The sequence below is a fragment of the Rhea americana genome, unplaced genomic scaffold, assembly GCF_003343005.1.
Source record: "Rhea americana isolate MKP2758 unplaced genomic scaffold, rheAme1 scaffold_94, whole genome shotgun sequence".
Taxonomy (NCBI): Eukaryota; Metazoa; Chordata; class Aves; order Rheiformes; family Rheidae; genus Rhea; species Rhea americana.
This window is the reverse complement of record NW_028187133.1, coordinates 1,676,335-1,692,077: the sequence shown is the minus strand read 5'-3', so window position 1 is coordinate 1,692,077 and position 15,743 is coordinate 1,676,335. Positions and strand designations below refer to the sequence as shown.

At 34.6% G+C, this 15,743-nt stretch overlaps 1 protein-coding gene across 1 annotated transcript in view; it reads left to right on the top strand.

Annotated features, from left to right (window-relative positions):
• The window catches only part of PRIM2 (DNA primase subunit 2), a 112,534-nt gene that overhangs the window by 51,085 nt on the left and 45,706 nt on the right, over positions 1-15,743 (top strand). Inside the window, exon 7 of the mRNA XM_085324895.1 lies at positions 10,318-10,385. Within this exon, the coding sequence (XP_085181021.1) occupies positions 10,318-10,385 (68 nt within the window). The remainder of the gene's footprint in view (positions 1-10,317; positions 10,386-15,743) is intronic.

Here is a 15,743-nt window from a genome sequence, read left to right as displayed (position 1 = left end):
TTTAATTTCACTTGAATTTTTGTAAGTAGTACTGAATTACCAGGCTAGAACATAAATCTGTGTTTTAATTTCAGAGAAGATGACTTCTAACTGCATATTGTTACTTTGCATGTTGCTGTTGCAAGTACATTTATTATTTGTGTGCAMGCTTGAACTCAGCTGGGTGATGCATTTAGCAGGAACAAATAGACCACAGTGAAAGGTGTGAAAAGAATGATTTTCTGTTTTCTGATGAACATGTACAGCATAATGATTTCTTCATGTTTTTGACATAATTTGTTCTTGTAGTTTGTAAGGAGGGAAAACATCAAAGTTGTGCTGTGACTTGTTCAGCAATGTGTTACAGAATTGTCAAGTGTGCTATGAGCAGCACCTCAGCGCTCTATCTTCATGCAGAATAGAAAGCTGAGAATTAAATGGGCAGTTAACATTTTTTTGTCCAAATTTTTTGTTACATAGATGTATTTTAAAATCCTGAAAATAGGCTTGTTAGTCTTTGGAGATGAATCACTGTTATCAGAACTCTTAACAGCAGGTTTTGACAAATTTCAGGAAAAATTGTAGGGATCTGTATGTGTGYGTGACAAGTGAAGGGGTTTTCCCTTGCTCAGTTTAACTAGTCATCTATTGAGATCCTACTTTAGCTCAAATCCARTCTAGATTGTTTTTCTGACTGATCATTGCATAAAAAAGTCCCTATTTTATCAATATTTAAAGCAAGATGTAGCATTAGCAGCTTCTAGCTTTAAAATCGAGGTAATCATAACGTGACCTTGCAGAAGTATAGTGGCATAATGTAGAGAAACATCACCTTGGGAGGGCTCTTGTGAAGTCTATATCCATAAAGCCATGCATGTACTTTGTATTCAGTTCATATATTCATCTTCTGTTCATCTGTTACCACTGGTCAATAAACTAAGGTATATTTATTACTGCCTACACAAACAATGGTTGAATGGTTGCAGGTTTGTTAGCAGCAAGGTTTTCACCTTTTTTTTTTCTTTTCTTATTTTATTTTTTTTTTTTTTTTTTTATAAATCAGAACATTAATTACCCAGGAAATGGTCTCCTGTACTGGGAAGCTGAACAGGTTTCATGTATAATTTATATATGGAAATTTAGATGTCAACACTGTGACAAATTGTCATATAAATATTTTTGCAGTTAGATTTTTCTGCATCTGTCTTCCTCAAAGAATGAGCATAATACAGATCTCAGCACTGNTTTATAAATCTCAGAGAATCCCATAGAGGTGTAAACATCAGTATATTTCAGCCTACAAGATAACAGGTTTTTTTTCGTTGTGCTTTGCAAACTGTTTAGAAGTAGCCCACAGTTTAAAATCTTTTTTTCTTGTCTTCTCCAACATCAATTTCCATCCTCAGTTGAAAGTCACTCTGTTAAASACTTACTACCAAAGTTATATTTCCTCTGAATCCTGGAGTTCATACTAATTAAAACCAGTTCTAGCAAACAGCCTTTATTTTCATGCTTGTTTTCCTTTTGGCAACAGACTAGGCCATTGTAGCCATTCTGGCAAAAAAACTAACGCTCTTCTGAACCATAATGTAATATAACACATCCTTTTCAGAGCAGATATGAAAATTATCCAGTTAAATGTTTCAGAGCAACAGTGAATAGTGAAAACTTGTTTCAGATGATCCAACAAAAAGCAGAGGTCAACATTAAGACATATTTTAACAAAATGGTCATATTCTATGAAGTGAATATTAGAAAACAGAATGGGAAACACATTGTATGGCTGATTCCTTAGTTAGGACAGGCTAACATAGGTTATCTATTTAATCTTACTACTAAATTAAATCAGACTAAACTACTTTAAGTCTGACCTGAGAATTTTTAAATCCATACAGGTTTATTAAACAAGCATTTTAGCATCTTGTTCACCCTGAACATGTCAAACAAATCATTGATATGCACAATGTTCTTTCTTTAAGAAAATTAACTTACATTAAAACAATAAAGAATTATATAAAGCTTTTATTTGGAAAGCTAAAGTTGAACTTATGTCCAGTTTTGTTTTGGTTGTGTTTGAGCTATCTACTTTTTTTACTGTAGTGCTGAAGAACAGAAATRCAGGAAGGGATTGCATATACTACTAAAGACATTGAATCATAGGAACAAATATTCACTGGTGGGAGAACAGTGGTTTGTCTGCTTTTAAATAGAAATTTCCTCACAAAACATGCCTATTAGCTACCTAATCCTGCATCTTTCTGTGCACCAGTATGTATCACAGGAAGATTTAAGAGCCATTGTAGTAAGAAAAACTTTGAAGATCCAATTCGCTTACCCTGTGGTAACTATATTCCTAATATTAATTTCTAAAATTTGCTTGCTGCTTGTTTAACTGAAATTTAAGATGAGCTTAAATTGTTCATGCTGCATCAAAATTTCTGTTAAAGAAACTTGCTGCAGCTATTTCTCACTACTGCATTGCTTATATTTAATTGAAGAATTACAGCATGGACTGTGGGGAATRTTGGTTCTTGGATTCTTGAAATCAGTGCATAATACACTTGTCATGGGGATTTTTCTTTGCATTTTTTGCTGATACTGCTGCTACAAAGATTCAAACATTTGTAATCAGACAATGAAACTATTAAGTAAACACTAGTTTAGCTTCAAAAGCTTTTAGGAAGGAATTGTACGACTTCTGTCATCCCCAGTGAAGATTAAGATAGAAGTTAAAGATACAAAATGGAGGATTATTTTGCCAATTTAATCTTAACTTTTGCACTAGATGCATCAAACTTGCAGTTTGCATTAGTAGTGTGTGTTTTTTTCAGAAAGTTGTCCTGTTTGTGGCTATTGAATTTGATCAATTTCTTTGTCTATTTTCAGTCTAAATGTTGATACTGGAAATTGCTTGGTTCATATGGTCAACAAGGTCTTTTTTTTTTTTTTTTAGGAGAGGCATCTGTGTAATTAGCAATGAATATGTAGTTTATACACAGGTATGAATTTCAAACACTTCAGGTATAGATACTGCTTTTCATCTAGCATTTTTTCTAGAATGTCATTTTTATTGCAGATTTCAGTGTTAAGGGAAAATGGAGGAATAACTTGCTCAGAGGTCCTTTTTTATTAGCTTGGATGGTAGGCTTGGATTTGGAAGGTGCAGGGAGCTTGGACAAGATGATTAAGATTCTGTTTTAGCTGTGCTCAGCTTTGCTTTGCAACCAACAAGACTGATGATATCCTGAGCTGTATTAGGTGGTACGTTGCTAGCAAGTCAAGGGAGGTGATCCTTCCTGTCCACTCAGCCCTGGTGAGGCCACATCTGGAGTACTGTGTCCAGTGCTGGGCTGCCTGGTACAGGAGACATGGAGTGACTGGAGCAAGTCCAGCAAAGGGCTTCTAAAATGGTGAAGAGACTCGAGCATCTCTCATATGAGGAAAGGCTGAGAGAGCTGGAGCTCTTCAGCTTGGAGAAGAGAAGACTGAGGGGGAGGATCTTATCAATGTTTATAAATACCTTAAGGAAGGGTGTCAAGAGGATGGGGCCAGACTCTTCTCGGTGGTGTCTAGCACTAGGATGTGAGGCAGTGGGCACAAACTGAAACACAGGARAATCTTCYGTACTGTGAGGGTGACTGAGCACTGGAACAGGTTGACCAGAGAGGTGGAGTCTCCTTCCATGGAGACCTGCTGGGCCGTGTACTATAGGTGACCCTGCTTTGAGCAAGGGGGAGTTGGACTAGATTATCTCTAAAGGTAGAGATATCTCCTTCCAACCTCAACCTATGATTCTGTGAATCTAGAGTTAGATATTTAGAAGATTTCACAGAGTCAGGTGAAAATTCACATTTGCCACAAGGAGACAGCTCTTTAATAATGATAGACCTAGGAAGTTTTGTCATGGAAAATGAACACTTTTGAAAATAGTGGTACTTTGAATTTATTTGCTTTAACCTGGAAAYTTAGGATACTACTAGAACTGTGCAACAAGTCTCTTGTTCTTCCTTTTTTCATGCTCTCCCAAGGTTTGTAGCCTGCTAATCTTAAATCTTGCAACAAAATTTGTTTGGTCTTAACTGCAGATTTGTTTGTCATTTCTTTTGCCCTTTGGTCACTTTTCCACTTTTTTTCATCTGTGAGTTTTGCAGTGTTCTATCTTGTTACTRCTTTATAGTCAACTACTTCTAGTCTACTTTAGTTTTCCTGTGGGAGGAGAACCAGTCTTAAGCCTTTGACTGTTTTTTTAGCAAGACTTGAAAACGGTTATACTAATGGCATAAAACACTTGTGGATAATATTATGAACTACATAATTATGTTGTCTATATTGTCCCCAGCAGCACTTAAAAACTAGTTATGTTCTTTTGGTACTACTTTGTTTAATTAGAGCTATTAAGAATAAACTAGAGAATGAATTAACATGGATGTGCTCTCTCCAAAATAAAAATTGAAGCCCAATAATGGAGTAGTGAAGTGTAAGAATAGCTGCACAAGAAAATTATAGGGAGGGGAGATGCGCAATTTTAAGAAAAAAATAGCTGCTATAATAGTATATGTTGTATGTATAAAGTATTCCTGCATTTTATTTTAACACTTTTGGGATAGCATCTAAAATGTGCTCTGGACTAGTGTATTAAATTTAATACAGCTAAACATAATACAGCTTTTTAGTACCATTTCAAATCAGTGTGGTGACTRTAGTTGTTGATTTTGGAGCAGCTTCTCCAGGTCGGGTCTCTAGATTACTAGAGAATTGTTAGGAGTTAGGACTGAACTTCACATTTTTTGCTGTCTAGATGGGATTAAGCTTCTATTTTTAAAAAGGATTTAAAAGTCTTCATTTATAGTGATTTTCTTGAGCCTGTRTATCATAGCTTCTTGTCAAACACCTGTAGTATTCTTCATTTGTTTTCTCTAATTTTGGAATATGATTTTGTCATTTTATTTAAACTTGGCTCTGCTAATAGTGAAGTTTACAGCCCTGCGTGARAGGAGCTGTTATAATGCAGAAGGGAAATAACAGCTTTAGTAGATTTTATACAGACCAGTAGCAGCCATTTTTGATTTCACGTAAGATAAAGGTGAATTAACTTAAACTATGAAATCTGTGTACAAGTTAAAATTTCCTGAGTATCTTACTGATGTGAAATGAATTTAGATATATACTTAGTGGGGAAGTGGGAAAAATTTTCATTGAAGCATATGAGAACTAGTTTATAAAAWTTTTTTATGCACTATGTGCCTGAACCATTAAAGATTCCGTTCAGTGTCTTTTTTTTTTCTAGTTATAAACTGTAAGTAAACATCTCTGCAAAGTGATTCCATGACACCAAGAACACTACTCTGGTATTAGAATTGTGACTTTTAAAGTTGGAAGAGGAAACAGTCAGTGTTGAGGCCTGTATTATTGATACAATAAAGCTGAAGTTGTGAAACTGGAAAAAAAAAAAAAAAAGAGGGGATTGCAATGTGATACAATTGCAAGTTAATGGAATTCAACTCTTACATACATACTTAGCTTAAAAAAATTAGCATGTATGAGCTTTGCTTAAATTTCTTTGGTCAATGTAGAAGTAACGAGGACTTTTCTRCGTTCTTATATTTCCCCTTTTGAGAATTCTGCTTCTCTTGCTGTACTGGTGAATCTGTCCTAGCTTAATGAATTACATTAAGTCTAAATTTCAATTTGTAAAAATATGAAATTCCTGCTTAATCAGAGTTTTTCTTAATCTGTGCCAAAGCAAAGTTATTAGCTCATGTTTTGAATAAGGTAGAAGGAGATAAGCAATTGTGATAATCATTGACTGTCACCAAATCTTGGTTTTGCTAGAAAACTCTTTAAGATGCACAGTTATGTAGTTAATAAGCAGATATGTGTAATGAATGTTTGTGCCTCTCCTCCCTCAGGATCTCCCACCTACCACATGGCAACTGACATAGAGCATAGATGTGGCTTGTTTGAGTGGCTTGATGAAATGATCAAACACAAATACTGTTCTTAGGAAAAAAATTGAACGTGACTGCTTGCTTTTTTATTCCTTGTGAAGAAGCCCATTAAATATCCATCTGTTTGAGGAAGATAGCACATAACTAACTTTGTCAATCCAGAGATGCTCACATCTAAATTGAATTTTGAGCCAGATTAGCATTGTACACAAAAGGCCAGAAATGTGGGTGGTTGGTAGATCAGGGAGAACTAGTTAAGTTTATGAAGAAATGGAATGGCGAATCTTATAACTCATTTTCAGAGGAAATCTAAAGCTTTTTGGAAAATGCTAGCCCTGAAATTCACGATTATAAAATAAAAAATTACTGTGTAATAAAGTGGCTTTACATTATTAATCTCATAAGAGATAAGCATGGATTTATAGAGATTAAGTCCCTAACATAATCATTTTTGGTGTTTATTAAAATATGTGAGGATGTAACTGGTAATGATGAATGCAGTAGAATAACCTTATGAAAACTTCCTCACAACAGGATTCTGCTTGTGGTTCAGGCTGTAGGTAGCTTTTTTTTTTAAAAAAAAGCATTGGAGTTCACAGAAAAGATATCAAATGATTTTTGGAAATGTTAAGTTGTTAAACTGGGACAAAGTTTATACCTGTAAAATAGTGAGAATATTGAGAAAAAATGTTTACTTGGAAAGGAATTAATCTTTCTTTTCCTACTAATAGTTCACAGAGTAGTCTATTAATCCTTTAGTATAGCTAGTGCACGAAACATTTCTTTGCATCCTGGGATTCTTAACAGATCTTGATTTGGAGTTTGCTTGCATCTTTTTTTGTAATTTGTAGGGTGGTTGAGTTAATTAACTTTTAAGTATTTTTGCTTTTTATTCCTTATTTTTGAGCTTTTTAAACCTTTTAGTTTTTATGTTTTCCTTGAACAATCAGTCTTTCAACCTTATTTTCATTTTTACATTTGTTAGAGTAATTCCTTCTATGCTTTGTTAAATATGTTAGTTTATCACAGCAAAAATAAACATAGAAAAACCTTTCAGGAAAATCTTGTCTYTTCTGCTGTGTAAAATTCCCAACCTATGTCCAATTTTAACTCACACTGTAATACACTAAATCATGGAGCGTGTAAGGATAAGATGCCTGAGCTAGAACTGCCCATGGGGATAACGGCTGAATAATCTAGGTAGCACGTCTAAGGAGTGCCTGTGTTCCCAGGAGCTTTAGTGTGTCTGCTGGGCATTGCAGRCTCACCTTTACCAGCGCTGTGTCCTTCCAAGACCTGCTTAGCGTGTGGTAGAGCAGTCCTCTGTTCACTTTCAAAGTGTTTGCAAGCGCCCTCAAGTAAACCTTTTGGAAAGCTTGGAGTTACTTACAGTATGAGTGAAAAATTTCTTGGAGGAGGAAAAGAGAGAGGAAAAAAAAAAAGCGAGTTAGCTTTTCAGGGACTGGATGTTCTTTGGGAGATACTGGTGCTGGGCACGTTCATAATACATTCGCCTTCCTTTTTAAGTAGGAACGCTACTTTAGGTAATCTTGGGTGCATGGGTTTGAAAAGAGCTGAGGAGGTAAAATCACACTAAGCCTGCTTATGTTTATTAAATTATGAAAGAAATAGTGTGAACACCAGCCCAGGTATTTCTGGTTTAAAAAACAAAAAACAACCTTGGGCTTTAGTAACTGTGTGAGGGGAAGTCACAGGTTGTGGATGTGCATGTGGACAGTGTGTCTTGAGGAACYCCCAGTTGTTCTGGGAGTACTTACCAGTTGATAAACTACCATGAAGAATATTTCTTTATATTTTAGGTTCTCTAGTTCATCCTCCTAAAGTGTATGTGTGTGTTTTTGTTTTTTGTTTTTATTTCCCTCCCCCGATTAATGGTGGAAAGAGCCTAGAATAACTCACTAGCCTGCCTCAGCTAAAAGTAACCTTTGTCAAAACCTTTTTCTGTGCCGACTTCATATGCTTTGCATGACACTTTTGCTGAATAGAACTTGACATATTAAAAAAAAAATCACATGGTCTGATGGCATATTAAAACCTTGGATAATACAGCTAATTAGGACATCTTATCTAGAAAGTAAACTCTATGTAAAAATAAAAATTATCTTTCTTTTGCCCCCGGAAAGACTCTTAGAATTAAAAACAGCTCTTACATCATAACCTGAAAATCAAGAAATTCACACACTCGTAAAGAATCAAGACAAGTTAATTGAGCTATGATAATCTTTTTCTTAATTGCTGTATGTAAAAATGTCTTTGCTTTTCTGAGATCTTGTGGAGCTGCTGCTTAATATCAGGCTTAGTGGCAAGCTATCTTTTTTTCCYCCTTTTTTTGGTCCATAGGAAATCTTCAGTAATATGCTTTTTCGTGTACTGGTTTCATTTTTGTAGGGAGGGGAACAGACCGATTCTTAAACACCCACCAATGACTTTTCATCCTCTAACTTTCCTTATTTGAAATACACTTGCCAAATCTTAAATTATTCTGCCAAATCTTAAATTATTCTGATATTCGTATGATTTCCCAGTCATTGCCTCCTTCATACATTCTCAGATCATTAGCATCTTAGTGCTACATTACTGGCTCATAGCAAACAGACAGAATGACATTTTCATGTGGCAAAGTGCACACTTGAAACATGATTGTTTCCTGGAACTCAGGAAAAGAAAAACTCATCTTCTTGCTCCTATGCTTTTACAAGATTGCACAGAAAAGATTACTGAGGTTTGTCAAAATTTTAGAAAGCTTGCTTCCTTTGGAAATTCTGCTCATGTCAAATGTTTGAAGGTTCTGGTTTGATTTCCTCTCCCCCCCCCCCCTTTTTTTTTGCTCATGGGAATTGGAATTGAAACAGAAATATCTAGTGGCTAGCATCAGGCTGGACTCAAAATTGTAGTAGTTCTTGTTTTTAAACAAAACCTAAGGCATTGTCTCAGCTTTCAGTTTATTCATTACTTTTCTTCCTCCTGTTCTCCCTGCCTTGCCCAGTTTAAATGTTGTGTGATACTGATAACATGGTGCGTAGTTTGGCTTAATAAGCTGCTTCACACACCACAGCTTTTATTATCTCAGATCTGCTTGAAGATGTCTGCGTGGTTTTGTTTGAGGCTTACTCTGTCCAGCCTTCATGTCATCCAGGCCTCTGAACTGGAAATATCTTAACTTTACGGTGTTTAATATTCCCTGTAAATTTAACTGCTTCAACATGATTACAGACTTGGAGCTATGCTTTTTACTTGACAGTGTTTTGATGTCTTTTAAATACCTAACCTATTAGATGGTGTGTTTTTTTTCTCTAATAAGATGATTCTTGTTATCAGTTCAGTACCTTGTATAGATGAAGCTGGGGCTTCATCTGTACAGTAGATTATATGATGGAGTTTGGCATGGAATTTCTTACAGTTACAAATAAAAGCCCTATACCCAAACAGTGGGTACAGTTTCTCTAGCGTATATTTTTTTGCAGGTTGTAAATAAAAGCTGAAGCCTGCTATTTAGTCTTATTTCAGTGCTTATCTTTACTTGTGTGTGTATTCTAAGTTATCTGTTCAGTATTTAAGAACTTGGTAGTGATTTATATAATGCACAAAATACTACATTTTTGTGGACATAACTTTCAAAATAGAGCCATACTGTGTAAGGTATGGAATCATGAAATGCATGAGATATTAAATCTCTTATATTTGGTAGATGCGTGTAGTAACAGTAGAACTGTTATTCTTTTAACTTTTACGGGTAGGTATCTGTGTAGAGAACTAAAGTAAATGAAAAATACTTCTATGTGAAATCTGCTTATAACCATTTACCTAGTATTTCACAGTAGTGTGACATGTACTCTTTGTTTTATAGAACAGTACATTAATTTTTTCAAAGAAAACTGTAAGATTTTAAATAGTCATGAAACAGCTACAAGAAAAAGGTAGCATTTTGCAATGTACAGGGAGTCTTGTCAATATCAAAAGTCATATAGTGCTAAATATTATGTAAAATTATCATATGTAAATATAAATATTATAAAGCTTAATGGACTATATTTGCATTATACCATTACTAGCAGGCCGTCTAGGTAGAACATGACATGTAGTTCAAGTATGCCTTGAAAAAAGTAAATAACTTTCTAAGATGCCTTGCTGTTTAATTCATATAACATATTTTAAATTTAATAGAACTACCTTTTTGTTGTTAACTTTTTTAATTTATAAACATTTGTGTTAATTTCAGATTCCAAAAGACTGTACTTATTTCTAATAGAAGAAAATGTCTTAATGCTGCATAAAGTAGTAATAACATTGAGTGATTTCTTGCATCGTTCCTACTGTATACTGCTAATTTTTTGAAGATAATATTTTATTAATTTCTCTTTTCTTCTAGCTGACAGCACGATCACTGCCTTCCATACAGTCTGATGAGAGACTACAACCTTTGCTTAATCATCTCAGGTAGCATAAACAGAAAGCATAAATATGTTTTTTCATACAGATAAAACAATTTTATCAATTGAATGTTTAACTACATTTTTTTTTCAGATGACTTATCTGTGGGATTGGCTTTGACTGAAAAAAGTGGAAAAATATTCTTTCAGTGTAACAGAAATTTTAACTTAAATTACATGAAAAATAGTTAATTAGCTGGGTTTAATTTTTAATTAATTAGCTGATTTTGCTGCTTCTGAGAATTAACAAGAAAATGTTTGTAACTTTTATGAAAACTTTAAAAGTTAAGTTAATAAGTTGCTTTATGAACAAAACTCAACAAATTCCAAATTATGCTAATCAATATGTGTCTTCCCTATTTCATATTTCCTGTGCTCTATGCTCTTTCTGGAAAAGAAGCCTGCTGAATGGGGTCCATTTTACTTTTTTAAAGGGGTTATGGAGAGATCTGAAAACATGAACCAACAGAGTGCTCTACAACACAGTTGAAAAAGCCTACTTTTCCCTTAAGAGTGTATAATATCCTGTATATTTCTAGCTTCTTTGAATGTGTTTGGGGATGAAGAGTAAGAAAACTCTTCTCTAGTATTTTTCAAGTTAAATATAGATTTGATCTCTTTCTTATACAGATGACTGTTTTATACAGCTTTATACTGATTGTGAGAGTTTATTTAATAATGTCGTATGGAGAGAGAAAACCAAGCAGCTAACGAGAGAACGAATTTAGAATCACAGAAAAATTTAGTTTGGAAGGAACCTCTCGAGATGACCATGTCTAACTCTGACTCAGAGCAAGTCTGGGTAGACTGGGTTGCTCATGTACTTACCCAGTTGAATTTTGAGTATTTCATAGGGTAGAAATTTACTTTAACATTGAAGGTCAATAAGGAAAGTACACGTACAACCATGCTCTGAAATCATGGAAATGATATTGAATGAGTTGGAAATGGAAGCATTGAAGCTCCATCCAGACAACAATGCACTTGAATGAAGATCTAGTAAATGTTTGCCTCCTGTGGTGCTCTGCTGCATGATGCAACCATACCTCAAATACAGTGTTTTTATTTTGTTTCAAAAAACAAATACTCTCTTCACCAGCATTTTTTTAATACATAGGAGCAGTTTCATGTCTTACTGCTTTTAGTGTAAATCAAAATAGGAAAAATAGCTTTTAGTGCATTTCTGTTTCTTTATTTATGGTTGAACTTTAAGAACAGTGAATGAAAAATCATTAAAGCATAACTGTTGCATAACTTGTTACTGAATACTTCTGAATGCAGATCACCTTCTGTGTTTTTGTTACCATTCATCATATTGGCATCAAAAATGCTCTTCAGTAGCACGCCTTTCACCATTTGAAGTTAAAGAGCAATTAGGTTAGCTTTTTATAAATCATGCTCTCTGTGAGTAATTACTGAGTAACTTGAATTTTCTTTTGATGTCTGCTACGCACCTATGTAAGTAGAACAGCCTGCAGTATCACAGGAAGCAGTCTTTTTTTGTCTTCCCTTTTTTTATTGTATGGGGAAAGGAAGATTTGCAAAAAAACTAGCTTTTTTTAGCACTAGCTACTAAAACTAACAGAGATCCTTTATCCTACATCTATGCAAAACCTTTTTGCATATTCTGATATTAAATTGGATATGTATGTTAAGCAGCTTGTAATTTGCATTCATTTTGTTTTTGCAAAAATGGTGGGGCTATTTCCAGTACATTATGTCAGCAATGGAAAAAACTACGTCAACACTTCCACATTGTCTGTTTTAAAGGAACCTGCAAAAGGGCAAAATACATTAAACCTTATAACTTGCAAAGTATCAAGGGACAGACAGATGACCAAGTAGATCTTTTCTGTTATTTCTGTGAATCTGTGATTTGCTTTTATTTCGTCTTACTTATAAAGAAGGGAGATACTGGTTTTAGGCTTTCCGCCTCTTCTTTGTGTGATGTTTCTTACAGTGATGTTTTATTTTTGGCATACGTCAACAGATCTGTATCAGGGGAGGTGAAAGCTTAGATAGAAAAGTGTGAAAAGTGCATATAATTGAAGGTTACAGAACATTGGTTGTTAATGCATTGCACATTTATTGGCAGCTGTTCGTATTGGCCTGTGACTTTTAAATTACCTAGTCCTCAAAAAAGGTCATTTTGCCGAGGATTATGTCCGCATAGATATTTTAATCCTGGCCTATTTTTTTCAAATGGGCATAGCATGTATTTTGTAATTGGACTATTCTAGGCTAAATAATTATCTTATCTGTGACTTGGATGCTCTTTGTCCTATTTTGATTCAATGGTAATTTTTAATACTAATTGTACTAAACTGAAAAAATAAAGAACATATTTAGTTAAAATGTATTTTGTTTGAAGTAAAATTGTGCTTAGGGATTTCACATGCTCACAGGCTACAAGACTTCAATTGCTAAAACATTTGTAATTGTATTGTTAGTAAACAATTATAGCGCATCCAGGAAGGTATGGAAGCATTTGTATAGTGTTAATATTCTAATATAATTTTATAGAAATGGAAACTTTGTCCAAATGCATGAGACATACTCTTGCTTCAATATTCAAAGATATTTTCCTGTTTTTATGGTGAAATTACAGTATCGTGACATTCTGTTTAAAATCTCAAGCAGGAATTATTTCAAAGTTAGACAAATGTTGTCATACGTAATCATATCAAAGTACTATAGCACTTTGCCTGTGCACTGAGCCTTTTTTCCTCTTGCGTGTTTTACTCTTAATTTTCTCTTTTAGAATGCCTGCTTATGCCTTGGTGTTTTAAATACATGCAGCATGTGAAATTACATCTTAGTTCAACTTGCACTCAGAAAGAACACATATGAGAGATGGCAACAAGGACAGGCAGCAAAAGAATTGTTTATAAGAATTTCTTGGATACTGGGGGCAGATAGGGCTAAGACTAGCAAGAGGCATTAAGGATAAGAAGGGATTCTGCAAGTAGGCTAGTTGTGTAAGGAGGTTCTGGGAAAAATGTGGGTCTGCTGATGGATGGAGGACTTAGCCTAATGGTGGATAATGTGAAAGAGTGAATTACTGAAGAGGATTGTGGAGAGAATGGCAGAGTATCAGCATGGGGCTACTGGGGATAGGCACTTTGAGTACCTGAATTACGAGGAGAGGCTGAGGGAGTTAGCTTTGTGTGTTCTGTTGAAGAGGATGGTCATGAGGAAGTTTTCTACAGCTATTTGAAAGGCAAGCATCACACAGTATTGGACTTCCTGATGGTGCCAAAGGATATAACAAGTGATAGTGGTCCCATATAGGAAATAGGATGTTCAGGTCAGAGATCAGGAAAAACTTCTCTGCTAGGAGGATAGTGCAGCAGGTTGCCCAGAAACATAGAATTTTTGTTCTTGGAGATATTAGGACTCATCTAGAAATAGACCTGATTAGTGGAGGAGGAGGGGGAACAGGTTGCCCAGAGTCTCTGGAGATCTTCAAGGCCCGCCTGGATGCAATCCTGTCTAACATACTGTAGGTGACCCTGCTTGAGCAGGGAGGTTGGACTAGATGATCTCCAGAGGTCTCTTGCAACCTTACTGATTCTGTAACAGGACTAAATTGTTTTCTGGTGTCCTTTTCAGCCAATAGTTTGTATTATTGTATTAACTGTGTCTTCAAGTGTTAGTTCACAAAGGTGATAAAGAAAACAACTCTTTTGTAAGATCAGATTTTTTTTAATAGATATTGCAGCACCCATGCAGACATGTTCATCTGCATTCTCATTAGGGCTCATAAGTATGTAAAAAAGGGTGTGTACCTTAATACACTAGTGTCACTTTCTGTTCTCAGCATCTGCAAAGTTTCTGTAGTCAGGACTCTTCACTGGGTCTCTCTTCTGCGAGCTGTGCTTGTTTAAGAGCTCTGGATACTACACAGACTTCAGCACTACAAAATTGGCATTTGGTAGTTTCACAATTTTATGTCCATATCTTTCTTTTTTTTTTTCTTTTTTTTTCCCATTTATAGGGAGTTCAGATAGTGTGGCATGCAGTACTGTAGGAACTGCAATTCAGTATTTGAGGAAAATTTTGCCATAAAATGATAGTATTAGTTGTGTGGGTTTTTTCTATCAGTTTGTTTATCTTAAATACATGTTTAACTATATAGCTATAAAGCATGACCATCTTGTCATTTTTATGATGTTTTGGCTTTGTGTCTCTTACCGTTTTAAGCATGTGGATATAATCCTGAACTATGAGTCATTTTGCAAGTCATCATTTTTTAACTTTAATTTTTTTGGTTTCTAAGGGTAAACACTAAAAGAATAATTCAGATCACACAGATATGTTCTACTTTCTGTAAACTGTAAAATCGAAAAATTGTTTGCAAAATTTTCTTCCTTTGTATTTTTTGGATTCTTTTGATACTAATATTGCATTATTTGCTTAAATGTCTCTTAGCATTTTTTTTGCCCAGATTAGCATCACTACTATTCTAATAGTCTGTTAAATATGACCTAACTCCCAAAGTCAATTTAAAATGTAGTACTTCTTGGTAGCTAAAAATGCTTACAAGATGTATGTCTAATTGCTTCCACTTGTGAAATACATTTAAAATGTTCAGAGCTGTGTCCTATACAAGAACATAAACTTGAAAACAAAAAAAACTAACACTAATGGAATTAGTTTTGCACTCTAGAAGCTACGGGTTGTTTCCACTTTTTGTCCCCTTTGTTTTTAAGTTATACTTTGCTCCTAATTAGGGATCTTTCCCCTCTGCCCCTCTGCCAGAGGGTGTTTTTTTTTTTTTTTTTTTTTTTTTTTTTTTTTTTTTTTTTTTTTTTTTTAATGCCTGCATTTTATACACTTATTCCATGGAAAAGAGTGCCTGTATTCAACACTTCCTGATGTACTTTTGAAAGAAACTCTGAAAATAGATTAATTGTAAAAACTACCTGTGGTGGTAAAACAGTGCTATGATCTTTACTGAAGAATTGTAAAAATAATATTTTAAAAATAGACATTTTGAACTTGATATTCTTCTTCAGTTACAAGATAAAGTTAGAAAATTTTGATAACTAAGACTTTGGATTTTAGATAGATATTTGACAAATTGAGTCAGGCTGAATTGAGACACAAGAATTTGTATATGAGAGGAACATAAAACTATTTTAGGTGAAAAGTGAAGATGTTACTTGGTGCTTGCTCTCCAGGGAATCCCCAAAAGAAATTGGAAAGAATTATGGATGTCCCTGGGTGAGTAAGAACCTTGATCAGAAACTAACCATGGGAGCCTGTGAAATTAAAGAAAGGGATGAGTCAAAAATAAGAGCTAAATACTGGATGCCAAGAAAGAGGGGGTGAAGAAAAGAGAGGATGGTCACAAGCTTGATTA